General features: G+C 40.3%; 1 protein-coding gene across 1 annotated transcript; it reads left to right on the top strand.

Moving 5' to 3' along the window:
- Positions 1-1,290: 1,290 nt before the first annotated feature.
- Positions 1,291-17,452, top strand: GYG2 (glycogenin 2). Its single transcript, XM_072853109.1, has 9 exons — positions 1,291-1,410; positions 7,266-7,407; positions 9,153-9,327; positions 9,981-10,143; positions 10,700-10,826; positions 11,750-11,972; positions 13,149-13,286; positions 15,002-15,112; positions 17,030-17,452. The coding sequence occupies exons 1-9, from the start codon at positions 1,404-1,406 to the stop codon at positions 17,189-17,191; spliced, it is 1,248 nt and encodes a 415-aa protein (XP_072709210.1). The 5' UTR covers positions 1,291-1,403; the 3' UTR covers positions 17,192-17,452.
- The last annotated feature ends 1,511 nt before the right edge of the window (positions 17,453-18,963 follow it).

Here is an 18,963-nt window from a genome sequence, read left to right as displayed (position 1 = left end):
ATGTGCACTTGTATATATATTTGTGAAATATATATAGCCCTCTGAATAGCACAAACTCTCTGAAAACATTTATTTATCTGGGTGACAAGTTATCAGACCGTGTGTATCCATAGGGGTTATGATGGCTCCAGAGAAGTTAACAGGTAGACTCCCTCAGCTCACGGTGAATGCCATGTATGGACTCCCTCAACTCACGGTGAATCTGGGTTACCGTAAGCCAGGCTGGAGTCATGGTACTCGTGCTCTTAAAATCTTTTTTCCACCCTCTGCAATCTTCACCGTCAAAGGCGTTGAGGTTTTCCTCAAAGGGCTCCACGGTAGAGTCTTCCCCAGCTTTTCCTCTGCGTTTCTGCACGGGAGTGCGTGTGGCGGGGAGGCTGTGTTGCAATCGAAGGAGCACGGGTAGGGGGACGCGGCCCACACGTGTTCTCACCCTGCCGCCGGGACCCTCCGGCCCCCGCAGGCCGCAGCTCTCCGCACCGGCGGCGGGGCCGGGCGCTGCCCGCTCCCTCCCTGCCACAGGGCTTGCTCTTCTCCTCGATGTCGGCCTCACCGGCCGCGCAGCCTCGCAGGGGCCAGCTCCCTTCGCCCGGGAGCCTGGAAACAACGGCGGGGGGTGGGGGTGAGGGGGTCCCTCTCCTTCCCCAGCGCCCCCGGGCAGCGGGCAGGCAGCCTGCCGGGCGGATGTCCCGAGAGGAGGCGCCTGAGGGAAGCTCTCCGGAGGCGCCGCTGAAACCCACAGCCCCGCGAGAGGAGCGCGCAGGGCACGGGACGGGATGGACGGGGAGGGGCGGCGAGGGGCGGCGAGGCTCCCCAGCCCCCGCCACGGCGGGCGCTCCGCCGGGCGCCGCCGCCCGCACCGGGCGGGCGGGCTGGGCGCTGCCTGCGCGGCGGCCAATGGGGCGGGAGTGCCGCGTCGCGCCGCCAGGAGGCGCCGCGGCGCCGCCGCCGCGCGTGGGGGGCGCCGGGCGTGAGGGGCGCCGGTCGGGCGGGCGGGCCCGGGGCAGCGGGCAGGTGCGGGGTCCGTGTCAGGCGGCGGCTGCCGGGGCCGAGCTCCGGGCTCTGCCCTGCCTCGGGGGCAGGGCGCTGCAGGGGCGCACGGCGGGGCGGGGGGCGAGAGGAGAATGGCCCCCTTGCAGTAAAGCCAGCGCCGGGAACGGGGGGCGGGGTGGGTCGTGCCAACCCTCCCAAATGGTCTCTGCCGCTAATGCCGTTTCTCTGCTGCTGCGCAGGAGTCCCTGCGAATATAATTCACCTACGACTGTCTTCAGCAGGAAAGAGGCTAATCCCATTTCGCGATTTACCGGGCCCGCCGCGAGCAGGTGAGGCGGCGGCAGAGGTGGGCGCCGTGGGCCTGGGCCGTGGGCCGTGCCCCTGCCCGGCTGGCCCCCGCCTGCCGCAGGATGTCCGGTGAGTACCGCGGCTCCGGCCGCCGGGCTCTGCCTGAGGGCTCTGCCTGAGGGGCTGCCGTCGCGTTTCGCAGCACCCTGCTTCGTCTGTGCTCAGCTGCCTCGGGGGGACGGCAGGGCTGCACCGGCGGCGCAGGTCGGTTCCCCCCGGGGCCTTCTCCCTTCTCCACCCCGGTGCGGGCGAGGGTCTCCGCTGCTTCGTTATGGACAGAGTACTGTGCTGTAATTAGCAGTCTCAGATTAGGATTTAAACTGTCTGGCTGGTGGGATGAAAGAGCTAAACTCATTTATGCGTTCTGCTTGTACGTACAGATTGGCCTACCCAGGCCTCTGTGTGCTTTCCTGGTGGATCTGCAGGGTGACGGACTGGGGTGGGCTCCCTCAGCCTGAAGCAGTTTCAGAGAAACCTTTTCTGGGTCCCTTCTTACATAGCAGTGGTAGTCATTTGTTCAAAGTTATCCTTGAAGCCATGAAGGACTGGTTTAGGGCTAACTGCACGGGGTGGGTGCAGGTGCTGTTTCATTTCTTGAATGTGCTCTTAAAACTGAGGAAAAAAGTTGGGTGGCAGCCCCCTGAAGTTGGGTTTGTTGAACCATTGAAGGGTGTCGCAGACGTATCTCGTCAGGCATTAGGCCTGGTGGATCCCGAGTTTGAATTCATGTTTGTGGCACGTCAGCGCTGGAGGAAGATGCAGAAAGGGAGTCTGCAAATTAAAGGATTAGAGGATTGCGGTTTTGCTTGCTTGGTTTGGTTTTGTTTTGGTGGTTGGGTTTTTTTTTGTTTTTTTTTTTTTGAAAGGAGGGTGGAAAGACTGGAAACATCTAACTTAATGTATCAAGTCCTCTGCTATCTTTAGATTGCATAAGCAATTACTACTATTTTTTTTCAAACTGGTACGTTACTACTTTGGGACTAGTTTTGGGTGCTATGTATTATGCTTACTTGCATATTATAAAATTGTTGCATTTGATTTTTCATAAAGATCATTTACTATCTGTTGAATAACAAAATTGCAGGGTCTTGAAGCAGAATGTAACTGTTTTTAACTGAAAGATATTTAGTAAAAGCTACACAAAATGAGAAACAAGTCCTCTTCTCTAGCCTTCCAACATAACAGTTGTAATCCTGTCTACTAAGATTCAGTATTGTTTTAATAAAGGATAAGAGAGAGTCTGGTTTTGGATCAGGCAGAACTTCATTAGACCAAGAGAAATATTGCATGCCATCAAACGTCAATTTATATTCTGTTATGAAAAGGTATGTGTAAAGTGTTGGTTGTGCCACCCTCATCAGTAATGTACATGTCTCTACTGTTGGACCCAGACGGAGGAAGCATGGGAATTATAATTGCCAGCTGTCATTTGATTACTATGGCAAGAACTGCATCTTTGCTGAAAACTTGCATAATAACTTCTGGTGATGCTCTGACATCATTACTCATTTTACCTCCTTATAACAAAATACTTCTTGACTGCTTTTAAGGTTCTGGGTGTCAGCTGGAGCAGAGCTTTCTGTTCCAAGTGCTTCTGATATGGTTGTGCTAGGACAGAGAAGTGAGGAGGCCTGTAGCTTTCCTTATCTTTGCAAGTAGTCTAACACATCTTCACTGAGACATGCTTCTGGGGGAGGATGCATAGGGACCTATGTGTGGGAGGGGGAGTAACAAAATTGTTAGAAAATGTGATGTGAGCTAGGGCTGTGTTATGTCATTGTCACTTGGGATTTCAGAAAGGTGCTTTCAGCTCAGGTGGCACAGGTCCAGACTGCAGCCTGTGTCTGAAGTAGTCCTGCAGTAGTCCTGCAGACTGTGTCTGAAGTAGAAGGGGGGGAGTGACAAAAGAGCAACAGATGATACCAGGGAGGAATTTAAGAAAGCAATGACACAATGTTGGTTCACCTGAATGGCAGTACATAGTTGGGACCTAACCAGCCTGTTGGAGGCTTTTAGCTATTGGTTTATCTAGTCTTATTTTTATGCATAAGACGGCAATGTGTTATTTAGAATATACTTGTAGGGAAGTTGTAGCGTGAGTGTCTCTGGTCTCCTGTGGCAATTTTGGAGCGGGCAACTTGGCAAATTTTTGTTACTCTAGGAGCTACAGCTATAGCACATTTATCCTTTCTCTGTCAGAAGAAAGACCAAAATATGTTTAAAAAGCTATGTCTAGTGGATTATGGAAAAAAACCCCACCCTACTTAAACTTGTCTTGAAGCTGTCAGGTGGATGTGGTTCATTCAGTGCTTGTTATTATGAGTCACTCCTGATTCCCAGTGCGTACCTGGTGTTTGTTCATTCCCCCTCTCTTTTTTTCTTGAACATCAAAGTGAGCACCACCCTGTCTGCTTGCTGGTGCGGGTTCTAAGTAAGGCTTTTAGCTGCCCAAGAATTGGTTTTCAGGCCTGTTGAAGAATTTTACCTCTGGTGGTGTTGTCAGAGGTACTACTGCTACCAGTAAGTAGCATAAGAAGTTGGTGATCTTGGCTAAAAAAACTCTAACAGGTTTCACATAAAATCACCCTGACTGCAGTGATTCACATTACTTTTGCTGTCTTTTCTGTGTTGCTATCTGTAGCTGGAGAGTGGGTTCTAAAATAACTCACCAAAGTTATTAGCTTGAAAATCCTTGGTTTGTTCTGAGAAACTATTGTTAGGTATTAAAACTGAGGAGCTATTGCTGATGATAATGATTTCTAAATTTGCACTTCATGTGCTGTGTGGTATTCCAGACAAGAGAAATGAGCAGATGTATAAATTCATACAAAATTGTTTTAATGTGATTCTAATCATACACTTACTTGTCTCATAATTCACTGAGAGTCAGTGGTATTAGCCGTAGGGTTCCACAGCTTGAAAACTATTTGCTTGAAAACTTAATACTATTCACACTAGGTGTTTTCCATGAAAAATCCTATTGTCATTCAGCACCAAGAATTGAAAGTTATGCATAAAGCTGCACTTGACACTTAAATTCATTGAAACAGGATTTTTTTTTTTTTTAAATACCTACACCCTTGGCATTCAAACTTAAAAGATCAAATCTTCTTTTGCAGCCTAAAGTCAGTGAGTGAAACCCTGTGTACATTAGAGTTAATGCAGCATTGTCCTTGATTTCAATTAAGTGGGAATTTTCAGGTAAAGGGCTTACTTTCACAAGTTTATATGAAAATCTGATCCTTAGTTTTCAGTTATAAAAATAAAACATTTACTTACAGGGGCAGAGTTCCAAAGAACTTTCTAAACGAGGCAAGTCAAGTAACACTTCTTCCTGGAAAACAGAGATTAGATGAAAGAACAAGTAATGATACAATCTTTTGATTTTAAACTCCCTACGGATTAAACTCCTCCTTAATGGATTAGTGATGCCCCTGTACAATTTTAAAATATCTAGGCCATGCTTCTCTCTTTGCACCAGAAATATTTTAATGTTGCATGGTTTCAGTCAATAGTTTGATTATCTATTTAATTATCTCTGTCATGATTCATGCTATTAAGTTGTCATGATTCATGCTATTAAGTAGGCCATACTATGTATTCCACATCTGATTCTCAAAAGAGACAATTGGTTTCTTTTCTGTGTGAGATATTAGCAAGAGTTTCTTAGAAGCTGTATTTGTTTAGCACTTTGCTTCTTTGTGGTTCTGACCACAACTTTAGCCTGAGAGGTACGGGGCATGAAAGTGTATGTAGGATGTGGTAATTTGCCATGCCAACTTGCTGAACTATTTGATGAGTAGCTTGTGTATTTTCAGATGTATTACTTATGTAAAGATTCAGCTTCTGTAGCTAAAAGAATTTACAGAAGCAATAAGAAGATTATGTGTTCAGTTTTGTGGTTGTTCTTTAAAACAGTATTTTAAGATTTAAACTCCCACTCATTTCACAGTTTGCTTTTTTTATTAACCTACCCCCCACGTTCCTCTCAGTAGTTGTTTTATTACCTTTACTTGGCTAAAGATGCCTGTTGCCTGACACAAAAGTGCTTTTCTTTGCTGACTTTTTGTGTCTTTTAAGAATAATTTTATTGCCGAAGTAGCCTTCAGTGGTGTTTTGTTTTGTTTTTTATGTATGCTTGTATTTATTCGTTTAACCTTTTGGAAAATTGCAGTAGGAGCAGTTTACTTGCACAACTGTCTTTTTAAACCACTCCATGTAAGCAACTCCTTATGAATAAGGAGTTTTCTGGAACACCCATAACTTGCTTGCGCTGTTGTAATAATGGGAGATTTGAAAGCTCTTTTTTTCATTTGCTTCTTCTGGAAATTATGATTTAAAAGTTATTGGAGTTTGCTTAGCTGCAAACTATTAGCTAATTAACTACTTAGCTGCAAACTATATTTGCTACTCTGCAAACTATTTTAAGTTTGGATGGATGATTCAGGTTTTTTTGGCCAAGTTTAATGCTACTGGGATTCTTCTGAGGTGCAGGGATCTGTTGCAGTGTCATCAAACGTAAGGTGTACGTGCTTGATTCAAATTCAGGTCTGGCTGGAGATGAGTGGGAGGTAGGGCAAAAAGGGGGGAAGAAGACAGCACACCAGTGGGTCTGCACTTTGCTCTGGATTTGGAGGACATGAAAAATGAAAATACTTAGTACCTGAGAGCTTGTCACCGGCACCAACCATACTTCATTGCATACCTTGATGTTAGGTTAGAGGTTTGAACTCATTCATTTTGGCAGCCTCTGGCTGAGGCAGCCATGAGGTCATTTGTTGGGTTCTCTTCAAGTAGTTCTGTGAGATTCTTTCCTTGTGTCTCTCACAGAGCCTGGAAACTGTATGACAGGGTGTTTTTGTTGTTGTTATTGTTTGGCCGTTTTAATTTATTTAACATAATTGCTTGTCCCTTAAGATTATGGTGGTTTTAAACAAGTAGTTCAACACAAGTATTTATTGAAGCTCTGTAGAGCTCAGTGGAATTCCCCTCATCTGTGTGACCTGCTCATCTTGTTCTGGTTAATTTTGCAGCCTAGAAAGCTGAGGTCTTCCTTCTGCTCTGAGGATGCTGTTTACCTTGCTGAATTGTAGGTTCTGGCTCTCCCCAGGAGAACCCTGATAACAGTGGTTCTGTCAGAGGGCAGAGCTAAAGAAGCAGCCCCTGGTGATACTGCCACAGGCCTGGTATCTCTACAGAATACATTCTGTCTTCTATTGTGCAGGAGCGTAGCTTGCTTGCTTTTTTATTGTAACTTTTTTCCCATGTGTTTCTTGACAATGAGAAACGTTCCTAATTTTCTTGGAGTTACTTGAGGTAGCGATCCTTAGCTTCTGGGAGGTGTACCAATCTCAGTAGCAATTTCTCTGCATTTGTTCAGCCGGCACCAGTTACTCCCGTACAAAGAGGACAGAGCAACGAAGAATGCCTGTTAGGTTGACTCACTGAGGTCATGGAAAGAAGGACATTTCTGGCTAGTACTTAACATCCTGGTTTTTTCCTTAGCTTTTGGTACTGTATAAACAGGAACATTTTCCTTATGTGTTGTATTATACTATGTTAGTTAAATGTAAAATCTAAATACTTACAAATTGGCTTTTTTGATTGACATTATGTATGGGCAATAAGACCCGGGGAAGTATTTGTTAAAGGCTAGTCCAAAAACTTCATACCTGTTATTATGTAAATCAAGCAAACAAAAAATAACAAAATTCAGAAACATACATTCTGCAGTCATGTTCACTGGATTTTCTATTCAGTTGTGTCTTCCGGGGGAGTTTGGAAGAGAAAAGAGCTTATCGCAGGAACTGCAGGTTGTTATAAGCCGCAGCCTGTTGGTTAGCTGGAGGAGGGAGATTATAGGAACCTGCCAAAAGAGCTTATGTTAAAGCTGTAAAGTGACTCTTCTGAATATTTGCTCACAGTAACGGATCAAGCCTTTGTGACCCTTGCTACTGATGATGTGTACTGTCAAGGCGCTCTGGTTCTCGGACAGTCGTTGAGGAACCATACAACATCTAGAAAACTGGCAGTACTAATTACACCAGAGGTTTCCAGTGGGATGAGGTAAGGATTCATGTATTTTTGGAGGTTGATAATATGGAAGAATAAACAACAGCATGAAAGATTTTAATAGCATGAATAGATTTTTAACATGGATTTCACAGCATTATGTCTAGAAGTTCCCCCTCGGCTAGCAATTTCTGAGACGAGTCCCAGATAACATCCATGATAAGATTGTAAGCCTAATAAGAGTTCACTTGCCAAAAGTGAACTGGAAGTTGTCGTAAGCCAATAATTGGGAACGTAAGCTGAAAGTTTAGGAACTAAGGTTTTAGTGTCTTGCTTTTGAGCTGAAATAAAGGCACTACTGTTTTTTTCCCCAAGTGTTTCTCTTTTAGAAAGAGCAAGATATGTAACCACCTGTGACATCAGAACTCTCCAAAAACCTTAGCGGCTCAGTTTCAGACGACTAATCTTCTTAAAATATTGATGCATGGCTATCATGATGAGAAATTAATTTATTTTTGCTGCTTTTTTTAAATCACATTCCAGTTTGGGTTGTGATTCTACAGGCACTACAGAATTGCATGTACAGAAATCTCATTAGATCTGTTGAACTCAAGCCCTGTTATTTGGAGGACTGTGTGTCTTATTAAAAGGAACATGACATGCCATAGCTACTTAAACTCTTAGTTCAGCTATGGCTTAGGAAGTGTGCAAGCTCCTGGTTTCTGTATGCCATGTGAAAGTATTTGCAGTGCATCTGGCTCAAGAAACATATTTTCCCATTTTTGCTGTGATTAGATGTACAGAAATCTGTTTTTACAGGTTTTTTAACGTATGAATTTTGTCAGAACGCTATAACCTTCCTGAGAGAATACTGTATACATTTGACACCTGGGTAGATACTAAGTCCATCAGTTTTTTCATCCCTATTCAGTGGGGGGAAAAACCTTTACAATATATTTTTTTAATCAAAAAAAATGGCATTTAAAATGTCCATCACTGAACTATGCTTCTAAAAATCTGTACCTACTCTTAATTCTTTCCCAGTTAATTCCTGTCCCTTGAAGATCAGTCAAGCAAAAGCTGATGACTCTGAAATCTGGATAATCAGCACAGGCTTTTCTTTTTCTGTGTTTGTATGACATCCAGGATTTTGTAGTTAATAGTGTAATGTAAATAAATAAGCTGTGTTTAAAAGACTTTTTTATTGTGTCTTGAAGGAAAATTACCTACTTTGGTATCACCAATAAAATTCTTATGAAAGAAATGCATAGAAAAAAGAAGTCTTCCTTAAAGTCTCATTTGAGATGATTTGTAGTAGTGAGCAAGTATATATTGCCTGTTTTAAAAGGTGCAGTTCTGAAGCTGCATTTACTTGGGTGTAATAGGTGCAAATGACTGCGCCGACAGTGCATGCCACATCCTATGCAATGCACAGGGAACACAGTATGGTGCTGTTCTTCAGAGACAATTGTGCAGGATGAAAGGTGCTTTAATTTCTGTTGGTGTTTCTATAGGAGACTAAGTAACTAAAATAAGGATTGGTTTCTCCTCCATACAGCACCTGTCGCTTTTGACATGTGCTGGCCCTGTAGTGGAAGAGGCGAAGAGTGGGTAGCTGCCACTTCAGCAGACTGCTTACAAGGACTTTTCACTTTTGACTTCTCATTCTAACCAATCAATCTAGCCTTTGTTATTGTCATAAAAAATGTTGTGCTGTGTGTTACTGTTTTCATGCCAGAAGTGAACTCTGATGAACCTCTCTAAATTCCCTTCTTTCTTTCCACTGCTTGCTCTGGTAGGTCTGTCCTCCGCAGTGTATTTGATGAAGTAATCGAAGTGGATGCGCTTGACAGTGCTGACTCAGTCCGTTTGGCTCTCATGCAGAGGCCAGAACTAGGTGTAACCTTCACTAAGCTTCACTGTTGGACTCTTACTCATTATAGCAAATGTGTCTTCATGGATGCAGACACCTTGGTGAGTAGACAGGGAGCCATGGAAACGTTTGTGTCTGTCTTAAAGAGCTACTTTTGAGTGTGGGATGCTTTCTCGTCAGGCAGCCTACTGGCCTATGAAGTGACCAGATTTGCTGGTGGTCACAAGGTCGCAGGAGCTCCACCTGGCATGTTTTGGCAATGCTTCCAGTTTTGCTTGCTGCATAGAAGTAAATGCTGTTTTGAGAGTAGCTTCGGGACTGTCCTCAAAAGATATCACAAACACACTCTATGCAAATGGGCTTCTGACAGATGTTTAAAATAGATCTCTGTCATATACTTTCATTTGGACTTATTCTGGTTAGGAAGGCAAGCCAGTTTTAAAATGGAGGTATGTTATGGTATGTTAAAATATTTAAAGGGACCTTCTGGACGGTTTCTGAGGCTCATGAAGTAATTTCACAGGGTTTCTGCTTTTATCAGAGAAATCATAGAGAACCACAATTAATGTTACCTTATTGTATTAAAAATAAAGGTCCTGACCCCTAGCATATTTTGCATTGCCACTGCTTTTATGCTCTGCAAGCTATATACTTGGCCAAACTAGCAATTTACTCCATTGGTACTGATTTAGCTACTCATGTTCTAGAAAAACATTTATTCTAACAATTTTTCTTTTTTCCTACTGTCTCTAAGGTGCTTTGCAATGTTGATGAATTGTTTGATCGAGAAGAGTTTTCAGCAGCTCCTGATTCTGGCTGGCCTGACTGCTTTAATAGTGGTGTATTTGTGTTCCGACCTTCTTTGAAAACTTACAACCTACTGCTCCGGTTTGCTGCTGAACATGGCAGCTTTGATGGTAAGGGGCAAAGCGTAAGGGATGAAGTGCAAGACATTAGATTCCTTCTCAGTAAGCTGTTTTTCCATAGCTTCCATGCTATCTGACAGAATGGAGGAAGGCAGTTCTCTTCACGTAATTGTGCCCCCACAAAAATTTAAGGTGCAGACCTTTGCCTCTTACACTGTACTTAAGACCCATTGACTTACTGTGGACTGTGCTTCCCAGAAAAGTGCAATGAAGGGACATTGTGCCTGAGTCTTGCTCAGTAAGTTTTAATTTTGCTGTCTGGTTTAGGAGAGAGAAATACAGCTGATCTTCAGTCTTCTGCTCTGAGGGAGACTAAAACCCTTTCCTACTCCTTTCTTCATATATTACAATAGGACTCCATTTACAGTGAACTTGCATCGGAGTGGATCAGGTATTATTCACTTGTACCTGCTCATGTGGCCATATTGTCAAGTCCAAGTTGTAGTCCCATGAACACACCAGTTTCACTCCCATCCTTGGACATGAAATTTTGATGTAAATTTGAGTGTACCATAATTATGGTAAAATTATTTTCTATATTCTTTAGGAGGTGATCAAGGCTTGTTGAATAGCTTCTTCAGCAGCTGGGCAACAGCAGATATTGGCAAACACTTACCTTTTCTCTATAACTTAAGCAGCAGCGCTGTATACACCTACGTTCCTGCTTTCAATCAGTAAGTAGTAATACTTCTGACTGACTGTAAACCTCTGTGGTTTGTTAACAAACATTCTATTATAAGAGAGAATAATAATGGCATATTCTGTTGGTTATAAATTACAGTAGTTACAAATGATGTTATGTAAAAATCATGCAGCAGAAGTTTAAATGCAATATGAATGTCTTGCATCTGGACACAGAGAGTCCCAGACTTGTCTACATTGTCTCATATGTTGTTTCAGAGAAGCTTTTCTCATGTTTGAAAAGATGTAGATTACTTTAGCTTTAGGTTCTCACAGCTTTACTTTGAAAGTTGTTCCCTTCTTTTCCAGTCAGTTCTATGGGAAACAGGTTTTTTTTAATTATTATTTTTTTAAACCATTTCTTAGGTGGTTCTGTGAAAGAAAATTTGTGCTAGTAATTATATGACTTCAGACAATGCAGTTAGAGAAACTTTTTTGGCAGAAGGCAAGTTGCATTTAGGGTGTCATGAATTACTGTTTCAGTTGCACAAACCACTCTTACTGTAAGGTTAACTTAGGACTATGTATTTGTTAGTAATTTTTAATATGGGATCAGTAATAACCAATTTTGTTGTTCAATGTTTGAAGTGGTATTTATTTGTTTTGTGAACAGAGTATGCAGGAGGACTGGAAATGTTACTGCATGAGCCTGTCATTTTCCTTCATGAACTTTTCTACTAGAATCTGCAGCTGGAAGCAAATGGCAATGCAGCCTTTTGTTTTCTGTATGCTAAATTAGATACCTTAAACTAATAAGATGGAAAAAAAAATTAATATATATACTCATATCGAATGTGTTGCTATTGCAAAATGTCAAAATTACTTCATCAGTGAGAGTAAGCATGTTTCTGTAGCAGTTTATATAGGCTAAAAAATATATATTTAATGTATAGACCTGTATGTTTAATCTGCACAGTTTTGGAAGAGATGCCAAAGTTGTTCACTTCTTGGGAGCAACAAAGCCCTGGAACTACAAATACAACCTTCAAACAAAGAGAGTTATGCAGGATGGCACCACGTCTGGATCTTTTCATCAGCTGTCATTTCTCGCCCTCTGGTGGAATATATACAGTGCCAGTATATTGCCTTTGTTAGAAAAACTTCAGAAGATGGAAGAATCAGAATCTGAGGAATGCAAGGTAACTAATAAGGAGTTAGTGGGAATACACTGGAATCAGAAGAAAAATTCTGAAAATTATGTATTTGCTAGAGGAAGGAATTACATGAAGAAACATAGTATCTGTTGATTGGTAGTAGCAGTGATTGCTTCTAGAAGCATCTAAACTAGCAGTTTAGGAAGGATTTTTAGTACTATTGGCTTTCCAAAGATTCTCCCAGCCCCCTTCTTAATTGATGAAGAGTTTTTATGGGAATGTATAGATTCTGTGTATAGATTCTGCAGATCAAACACAAAGTATGGTACAAATTAGACAGAGAAGGTGATAATCTGGCTATGAAACAAACAGACTTTAGACTTTTTGAAGCTAAGTTGATGTAGGCCATCAAACTAGCCCTTGAACTATAGTAAAATTTACCTTTTCAGAACTGCATTATAACTTGTTTTATGAGGGTGATAACAAATAAGTCAGATTTGCAAAGGCAGTGTTAATTACATTTAGGATGTTATATTCAGTACTTGTATGTCATCAAGCGTTTACTGAGCTCTTTACACTTTTTTTTTTTCTTCAAAGGAAGTGCTGCAATGTATGGTTTCTGTGAACAGAATTAAAAAATCTGTTGATAAATAGATGATTTCTTGGAGACCAGCAGCATAAAATAATGAGTAGGAGAAGTATGATTTTTAATTTTGTATCCAGACATGACAATTTAGATCACTTTTACCCATATGTAAATATTTTATTAATGTTTTTTAAATATTAGACTATTACCATAATTGAACTAATTGCATAGTCCCATACAATCAGTTGGACAATTACCATCAAAGCCCCAGAGAGGAATTTGGTTTGGTAACCTCATGACAAATTGGAAAGCAGAGGAAGGAATGGGTAGTTTTTGATCTCATACTTTAACATGCTTTTATTTTTAAGAAATTGTGCAGTAAAGAAATATTTCAGCCATGGTAACATGAAGGTGGAACTACCTGTTAGATTTACCTCCTGATGATGCTGGCATACTCACGAGTGCAAAAATCTAAATTGCAACATGCTCTGAATCTGGGACCACAAACTTTTTTGAATTTATTAACTTATTCCTTTAATGCTGAGATCACTGTAAGGAAGTTAAACTGTTGTAAATGAGATATTAATTTCCTGCAAAATTACATTTCAGTGGTGAGATGTTCTTGTTTTTGTTAGCACACTTTCAATGGAGTTGAAATTACACTGAAAAAGGTCAGTCCTGTGGCCAATTCGCTGCAAATGCCTGTGCTTCCAGAGCAGACATATGAAATATATCCCACAGCATGTTCACCTGAGGAACTCACTTCCAAAGCTGTAAGTATGCTGTATATTACTATATACAGTAACAAAGCAAAATGATACAATAAAATGAGATTTTTTTTTTTAATTATGCTTCTCATCTGGGAGATTATATCATCTTCAATTTAGCTGTAGCTATTGAATTTTCTTGCTAGCATCAGAAATAGTCTGAAGGGTATTTTCTTTAATCTTTAGTCATGCATGCATGATGCGTCTGGAGGTTGAAAGAGTTTGCATTGAATTTTATGAAGAGTTTGCTTATTGAAAATTGTTAGGTACTTAATAAAGTGTAATATAAAAAAACTCTGTTACCAAAGTAATCTTTTGAATATTAATACTCTTGTGAATTAATATATTTAAAACAAGAATCCTTTCTATCACTCCTCTGTAGAAATTATTTTTTTTTTCCAGAAGTGTTGACTTGGAAAACTGTTCCCCAAATTTCTGTGATTTGGGCAACAAGGAGTGTCTTAAAAGAACCCACTGATGAACATTCCAGGGGTCCTGGTTCTTTTGTCACTCTTCTTGTATTTGGGTGTTTCTGTTGCACTGACTCCTCTTATTTTATGCAGGAATTAAGTTGGACATAATAGCAGAATGTTTCTGCAGGTGTAAGTAATTACATGTTGTATGATAACCCATGCTACAGCAAGGTACAATTGGGAGAAAATAAAATTAATGTTCTAATGTCATCTGCTATTGTAACTTGTGGACTACTCTCTAGTAAGGTGAAGACAGTTTTTATTATGTTCAGTGCTTTGTCCCTTTAGACTTATAGTTACTCCATAAAGTAAAACTGTAGTCTTCCTTCCTTTCTTTTCCACCCTGAGTGTGGATGGCGAGAAGGAAAATTGCAAACCTTCCAGCTCTATAATTTAAGAATAATTTACTTGCAAAGGATGTGTTATCTTGTGTGCCTCATGCATCTGACTCCATTGGAAGTGCTCAAACCAAATAGGGACACATTTTCAAGATGTTTGTTTGGGGTAAAAAAGTCATAATGTTCACTTATAGTGTGTCATTGAAATTTAATTTTTTAATTTTTTTAGGATTGGTTTATCAGAAGATCATATTAATTAAAAATTAATAGCCTGATTATCTTCTTACTTAGGAACACCATCATTCCACTTTTTGTTGCGTAGCTTCAGTAGTCTTTTGGGATTGTTTTGGTTTTGGTGGAAGAGACTTCAGAATGGGGTCTGTCTACTCATTTATGTTTTGATATCTGGCAAAGGCAAATATTTGGGGCAGTATTTTTTGGGCAATCTATTTTACCACTGTTTTGGACTTCATTGTTCTGTTCTCATTCTATACATGTAAAAAGCTCATGAGTTATAGAGCAAGCTATTATCCTAAAATGAGATTTTTCTCGTTGAAGTTTGGCCACGTGAATGGTAGGCATCAACTGTATGGTAGCTTTCCAGGCCTTTTCTGTAGTCACCGAAGAATGACAGCCACTCTTGAACCTATTTTAGGATGAGATGAGCTGCCCTCTGGAGCTACTTATCCTAGATTGATTATAGTAGGAGCTTATATTCAGTGCCATTTTGATAGCTAAAGCTGGGTGAGATGAATTTTGTCCTTGGTGATAATGTGTTTCGTTCCTTTTCCTCCCATCCCCTGCTTTCCCCTACCCCAAGACTGAAATCGATTTGTATTGTATGAATTCTCATGATAAGGAAACTATGAAAAAATATTCTCCTAATAAAACCTCAGTGGCTGTATTTTAGCAACCTGTATGTGAAGTTGAACAAAGCGGTTCTAAAGTCCATCTCTATGAGCCTGACAGACCTCCAGAACAACTTGTATTTCATCCAGCGTTTCAGGAAACCTCAGAACTGGTACATGTAGCTTTCTGCATTGTACATCTGTTGATAATTGCATGCATGTCTTTGCTGCCAACATAATTTGGGGAAATCTCAACTAATTATGATGCAACGTGCAAATAAATTCTTGAATCTTTTAGCTATGTAATTCCTTAACTGCTTCCAATACTGCGATATGATCCCTTTCTATCAGTTATAATTCTAGTTTTTAGATGTATATTTTCCTGTGCTAGCCCCCAAGTAATAAATGCATGGTGTTAATTTTAGCTCTGCAATACTAATACAAGCAAAGCTGTTCAGTCTTTTTTGTTCTGTTTTGTTTTTTTTTACCTGCTGAAGTGATGTTTCCAAGCAAGTGGAAAATGAATGTACAGTGAGTCAGGCATGAAGCCTAAGCTACCAGGCTTTCCTTTGTGATCTTGCACTGCATTTGTCTGTGGGCAGTGTGACGGCAGTGCCAGACTTGGCATTGATGTGGGTGGCAGACTGTCAAGGAGTTGTATCTTGTAAGGTACACAACGCAGCCATTTTCCTAATGAGGCCTTTTGTATGACTGTGAAGCACTACAGTGAAATACTTTAAGACTGAGAAACAAAACTGTAGGTGAAACTGTAGCTCCTGTGCATCCAGGGGTGTTTGGGCCCTAGATAAAATTCTTAATTTCTAAAAACATGATGACTCCTGTCTTGTTGTTAATGGCATCCAAAACTTTTGATAAAGCTTGCCAATGGTAAAGAAAGGAATCTTCATGCATTACTGCAGTTACGTGTATACAAAGCCTGAAAATTAAATACCAAGTATTGTTGCATATTTGCATATATAAGGAGCAAGCATGCTCTTCACAATATTTATTCATGTTTAAAGTCATTACAGAGTGGGACCCAGGTGGGGATACATATGGAAGGATGCAGTTGCCTAAGCATACAGTGTCATGTTAGCTGTTTGAAATACCTTACCTGGTCTGCAGGTGCAGGTCTTGCGTGAGCCCTGTGCCTTATCTCTCCCAAATAGGCAGATGTAATGGATATTCCAGGGCATTTAGGCAGTTTAAGCCACTGATTCCTGCTGATTAAGTTCTATACTGAAACATTTTTATATTGAATTTGTGAGGGCTTCACTGGAAGGCCATTCTGGTTGATTTCAATTTTGGTTATAGCCCGAGATGAGTTGTTTGCTTTGGAGTTTCTTGGAGTAGTACTGAAAGCAGGTTTTCAGTAGCTGCCTTGATGAGTCCTTGTTATATTTCATCTTTATTACGGGTTATAATTGTTGGGATGTTCCAGTTTTACTGGCATTGGTCAATCATGGACACAGTTACTCTTTTATGTGGATGAAAATATCACTAACAATGTGTCTTGCATTTGTGCACCTATGATAACTTGATCTTGAACCAGGATTCACAATTTTGGACCGTCATTCAAAATGAACTAGTTATTAGTATAATTAATAGTGTCAATCTTTTGAATTAATTTATATGGGCAATGTGTCTGACATCTGCTAAATAATACTGATCTCACTGGAGATCAGATAAAACAAATGACCAAAAATTCTAGGAACTTATGTTCACATGAAAGCCTGTTGAAGACAAAATTTGCACAGATACGTGGTTACACTTTATTGTAGGAGATATTCTACTCTAAACAGGCGGTATTTGTAATATTCTCGTGGTGGTGTTGCTGAGTATGCCAAGGTCTGAGTTAAGACAAGTAAAATAAATGTTTGGTATGTTCAAAGATGCTATGACAAGTAGTAAAAGCACAGGAAAATGAGATCACATTATCAAAACAAGAATGAATGTTTGAATACTGTTTGTTGTATTGTTTTAACTGGGACTGTACAAAGCACAAGTTTGACATTTAAGGTTTAACTTCACAGCACTGAAATGAGAACAACCAAATGACTGTTTTCCCACTGTTCTGCTTCTTCCCACAGAACGAGGTCACACATTCTGTTTCAGAGCTGTCTATTCACTTCAAACCAGAAGAACCAAGTCCAGAAGATGAACGGAGAAAATGGGAGGAAGGGTGTATGGACTATATGGGGAAAGATGCTTTTGAACATATCAAAAAGAAATTGGATGCATTTTTACATTAAGATGGAATATAGTTTAATGGCCATCACCATCTGTGTTTCCTCTGTAAATGCAATCCTTGAATGCTTCGCTATCTCCATAGTTTATCTGACACCAAAGTTAGAGATATAGATCCTCGTATATTTTGAGGGAAGATAACAGATACAGACTCTTGTTTTATAACTGTTAAGTGTGCCTCATCTTTATTGTTATGTGTGTCTCATCTTCATTGTTCTCCCATAGTGCCTTCTGAAGTATAATGAATGACACCCTCTGAATTCAAACTCTCCTATTTATCACTCTTTCTTGCTCCTCCCTACAGCATTCTGCAGAAAGAGTTCTGAGCATGAAACATGTTGGAAGTTGAGATTATTTCACAAATTGAGATTATTTCAAAAGTACTTTTACCTTTTAGATGCTATAAAACTATTTAAATGAAAACCTTGTTCTTGAAACCAAGTTAACACTTTCAAGGGCAACTGTAGCATAGACTTCAATATGAGAAAAAAGTGAGGAGATGAAATCCTGCCCTCATAGGAGTCTGCGACAAAACTTTTTAATTTAAGTATGCTTAGGCTTAGAGGAAACTCAGACTTTGTCTGAGATCACTAGTGGATGTTCTCCCTATTTATAGGAAGCTGCTCAGCTTCATCACCAGTGAGTGATGAAGAGTGGTGTAAAACTCTTAAGATAGACTGATAATATATGTTAACCTTTTATATTGTTGTTATAGGATACAGTTGTTTTTTTAAAATATTGTTAGCTTTACTTGCATATTCAGAGTTGCATAGTCAGAAGAAGAAATGCTGACACTATGGCGTAAATCTTCTGGTGCTTTATATCAATTTGTTTACAGTACTTCAAACTGCAGTTGACAAAGGTGTTCTTCTCGTTTAGCATGGATGCGCCATATTGCAGGCAGTTTGAGTGCAACTGAAAACACAATTGGCACTTGTTTTAGTAAACAGTCCCTTTGAAGATCTTTTAAACAATAGCTGTGTGTGGGAACTAATAAATCTGTGAGTGTAGTTCCAGAAAAATCTACTGATGAGACTCCATTATATTAAGTATACTTATGAGGGATTGCTTTGTGAATTTGGGTATTTAAAGTTGACTGAACTCAGCAAGTTTGTCTTAACAAACAAGGAAAAAGAAACACTTTGAAAGAAAGAAGCTTGACACGCATGCTAATATGATAACAGATTTGACAGTTATTCATAACGCCACTCAATATTAGAATAAGGATTCTGCAGTGCTGATGCAGGACTTGAAACACGTTTCAGTCGTAATATGTCACCAATTTTGGTACAGATATACCTAATGAACTTGGGAATTCTGTTTAAAAAGCAATGATGTAACGTTATGCATCAGACAGATTGCCATAGATGCTAGTGGAGAAAAAGGCAGGGTAGGAGGGAAGGAATTTTTGTTTCTTTTTCCTTCGTCAAAAAGGATGGGGGGGCGGGGAATAACTTGCACAAATTAGGAAAGGAACAAAAGAGTCAAAAGGTCCCTTAATGGAAGAAAAATTATCTTTGAGTATTTTAGAATTACTTTCTAATATTCACAATAGTGGATTTGCTTTTACTTTTGTGGGGTATTTCTAATTTTATCTAGTTGTTTATTTCTCATTTATTCTAAGCACTCTTAAAGGAGGAATCTCTTTGGTGGGTCTGCTGAATTCAAGCTTCTAGTTCAAGTTAGATGTTTAGGGTCTCTGAAGTCAGAGAGAGAGATGTCCAGAAGGTGATTCTTCTCAATTTCTCTGTTGATAATAAAGGGACCCTCGATAGCC

This window comes from Ciconia boyciana, chromosome 1 (assembly GCF_034638445.1).
Source record: "Ciconia boyciana chromosome 1, ASM3463844v1, whole genome shotgun sequence".
Taxonomy (NCBI): Eukaryota; Metazoa; Chordata; class Aves; order Ciconiiformes; family Ciconiidae; genus Ciconia; species Ciconia boyciana.
The sequence above is the reverse complement of the archived record's forward strand: the minus strand, read 5'-3'. Positions and strand labels throughout refer to the sequence as shown.

Excerpts from the sequence above, each read along its gene's own strand:
- GYG2 (XM_072853109.1), top strand. Across the intron at positions 7,408-9,152 it reads GAGGTTTCCAGTGGGATGAG|GTCTGTCCTCCGCAGTGTAT; the intron begins GTAAGGATTCAT and ends TTGCTCTGGTAG. Across the intron at positions 10,827-11,749 it reads TACGTTCCTGCTTTCAATCA|TTTTGGAAGAGATGCCAAAG; the intron begins GTAAGTAGTAAT and ends TAATCTGCACAG.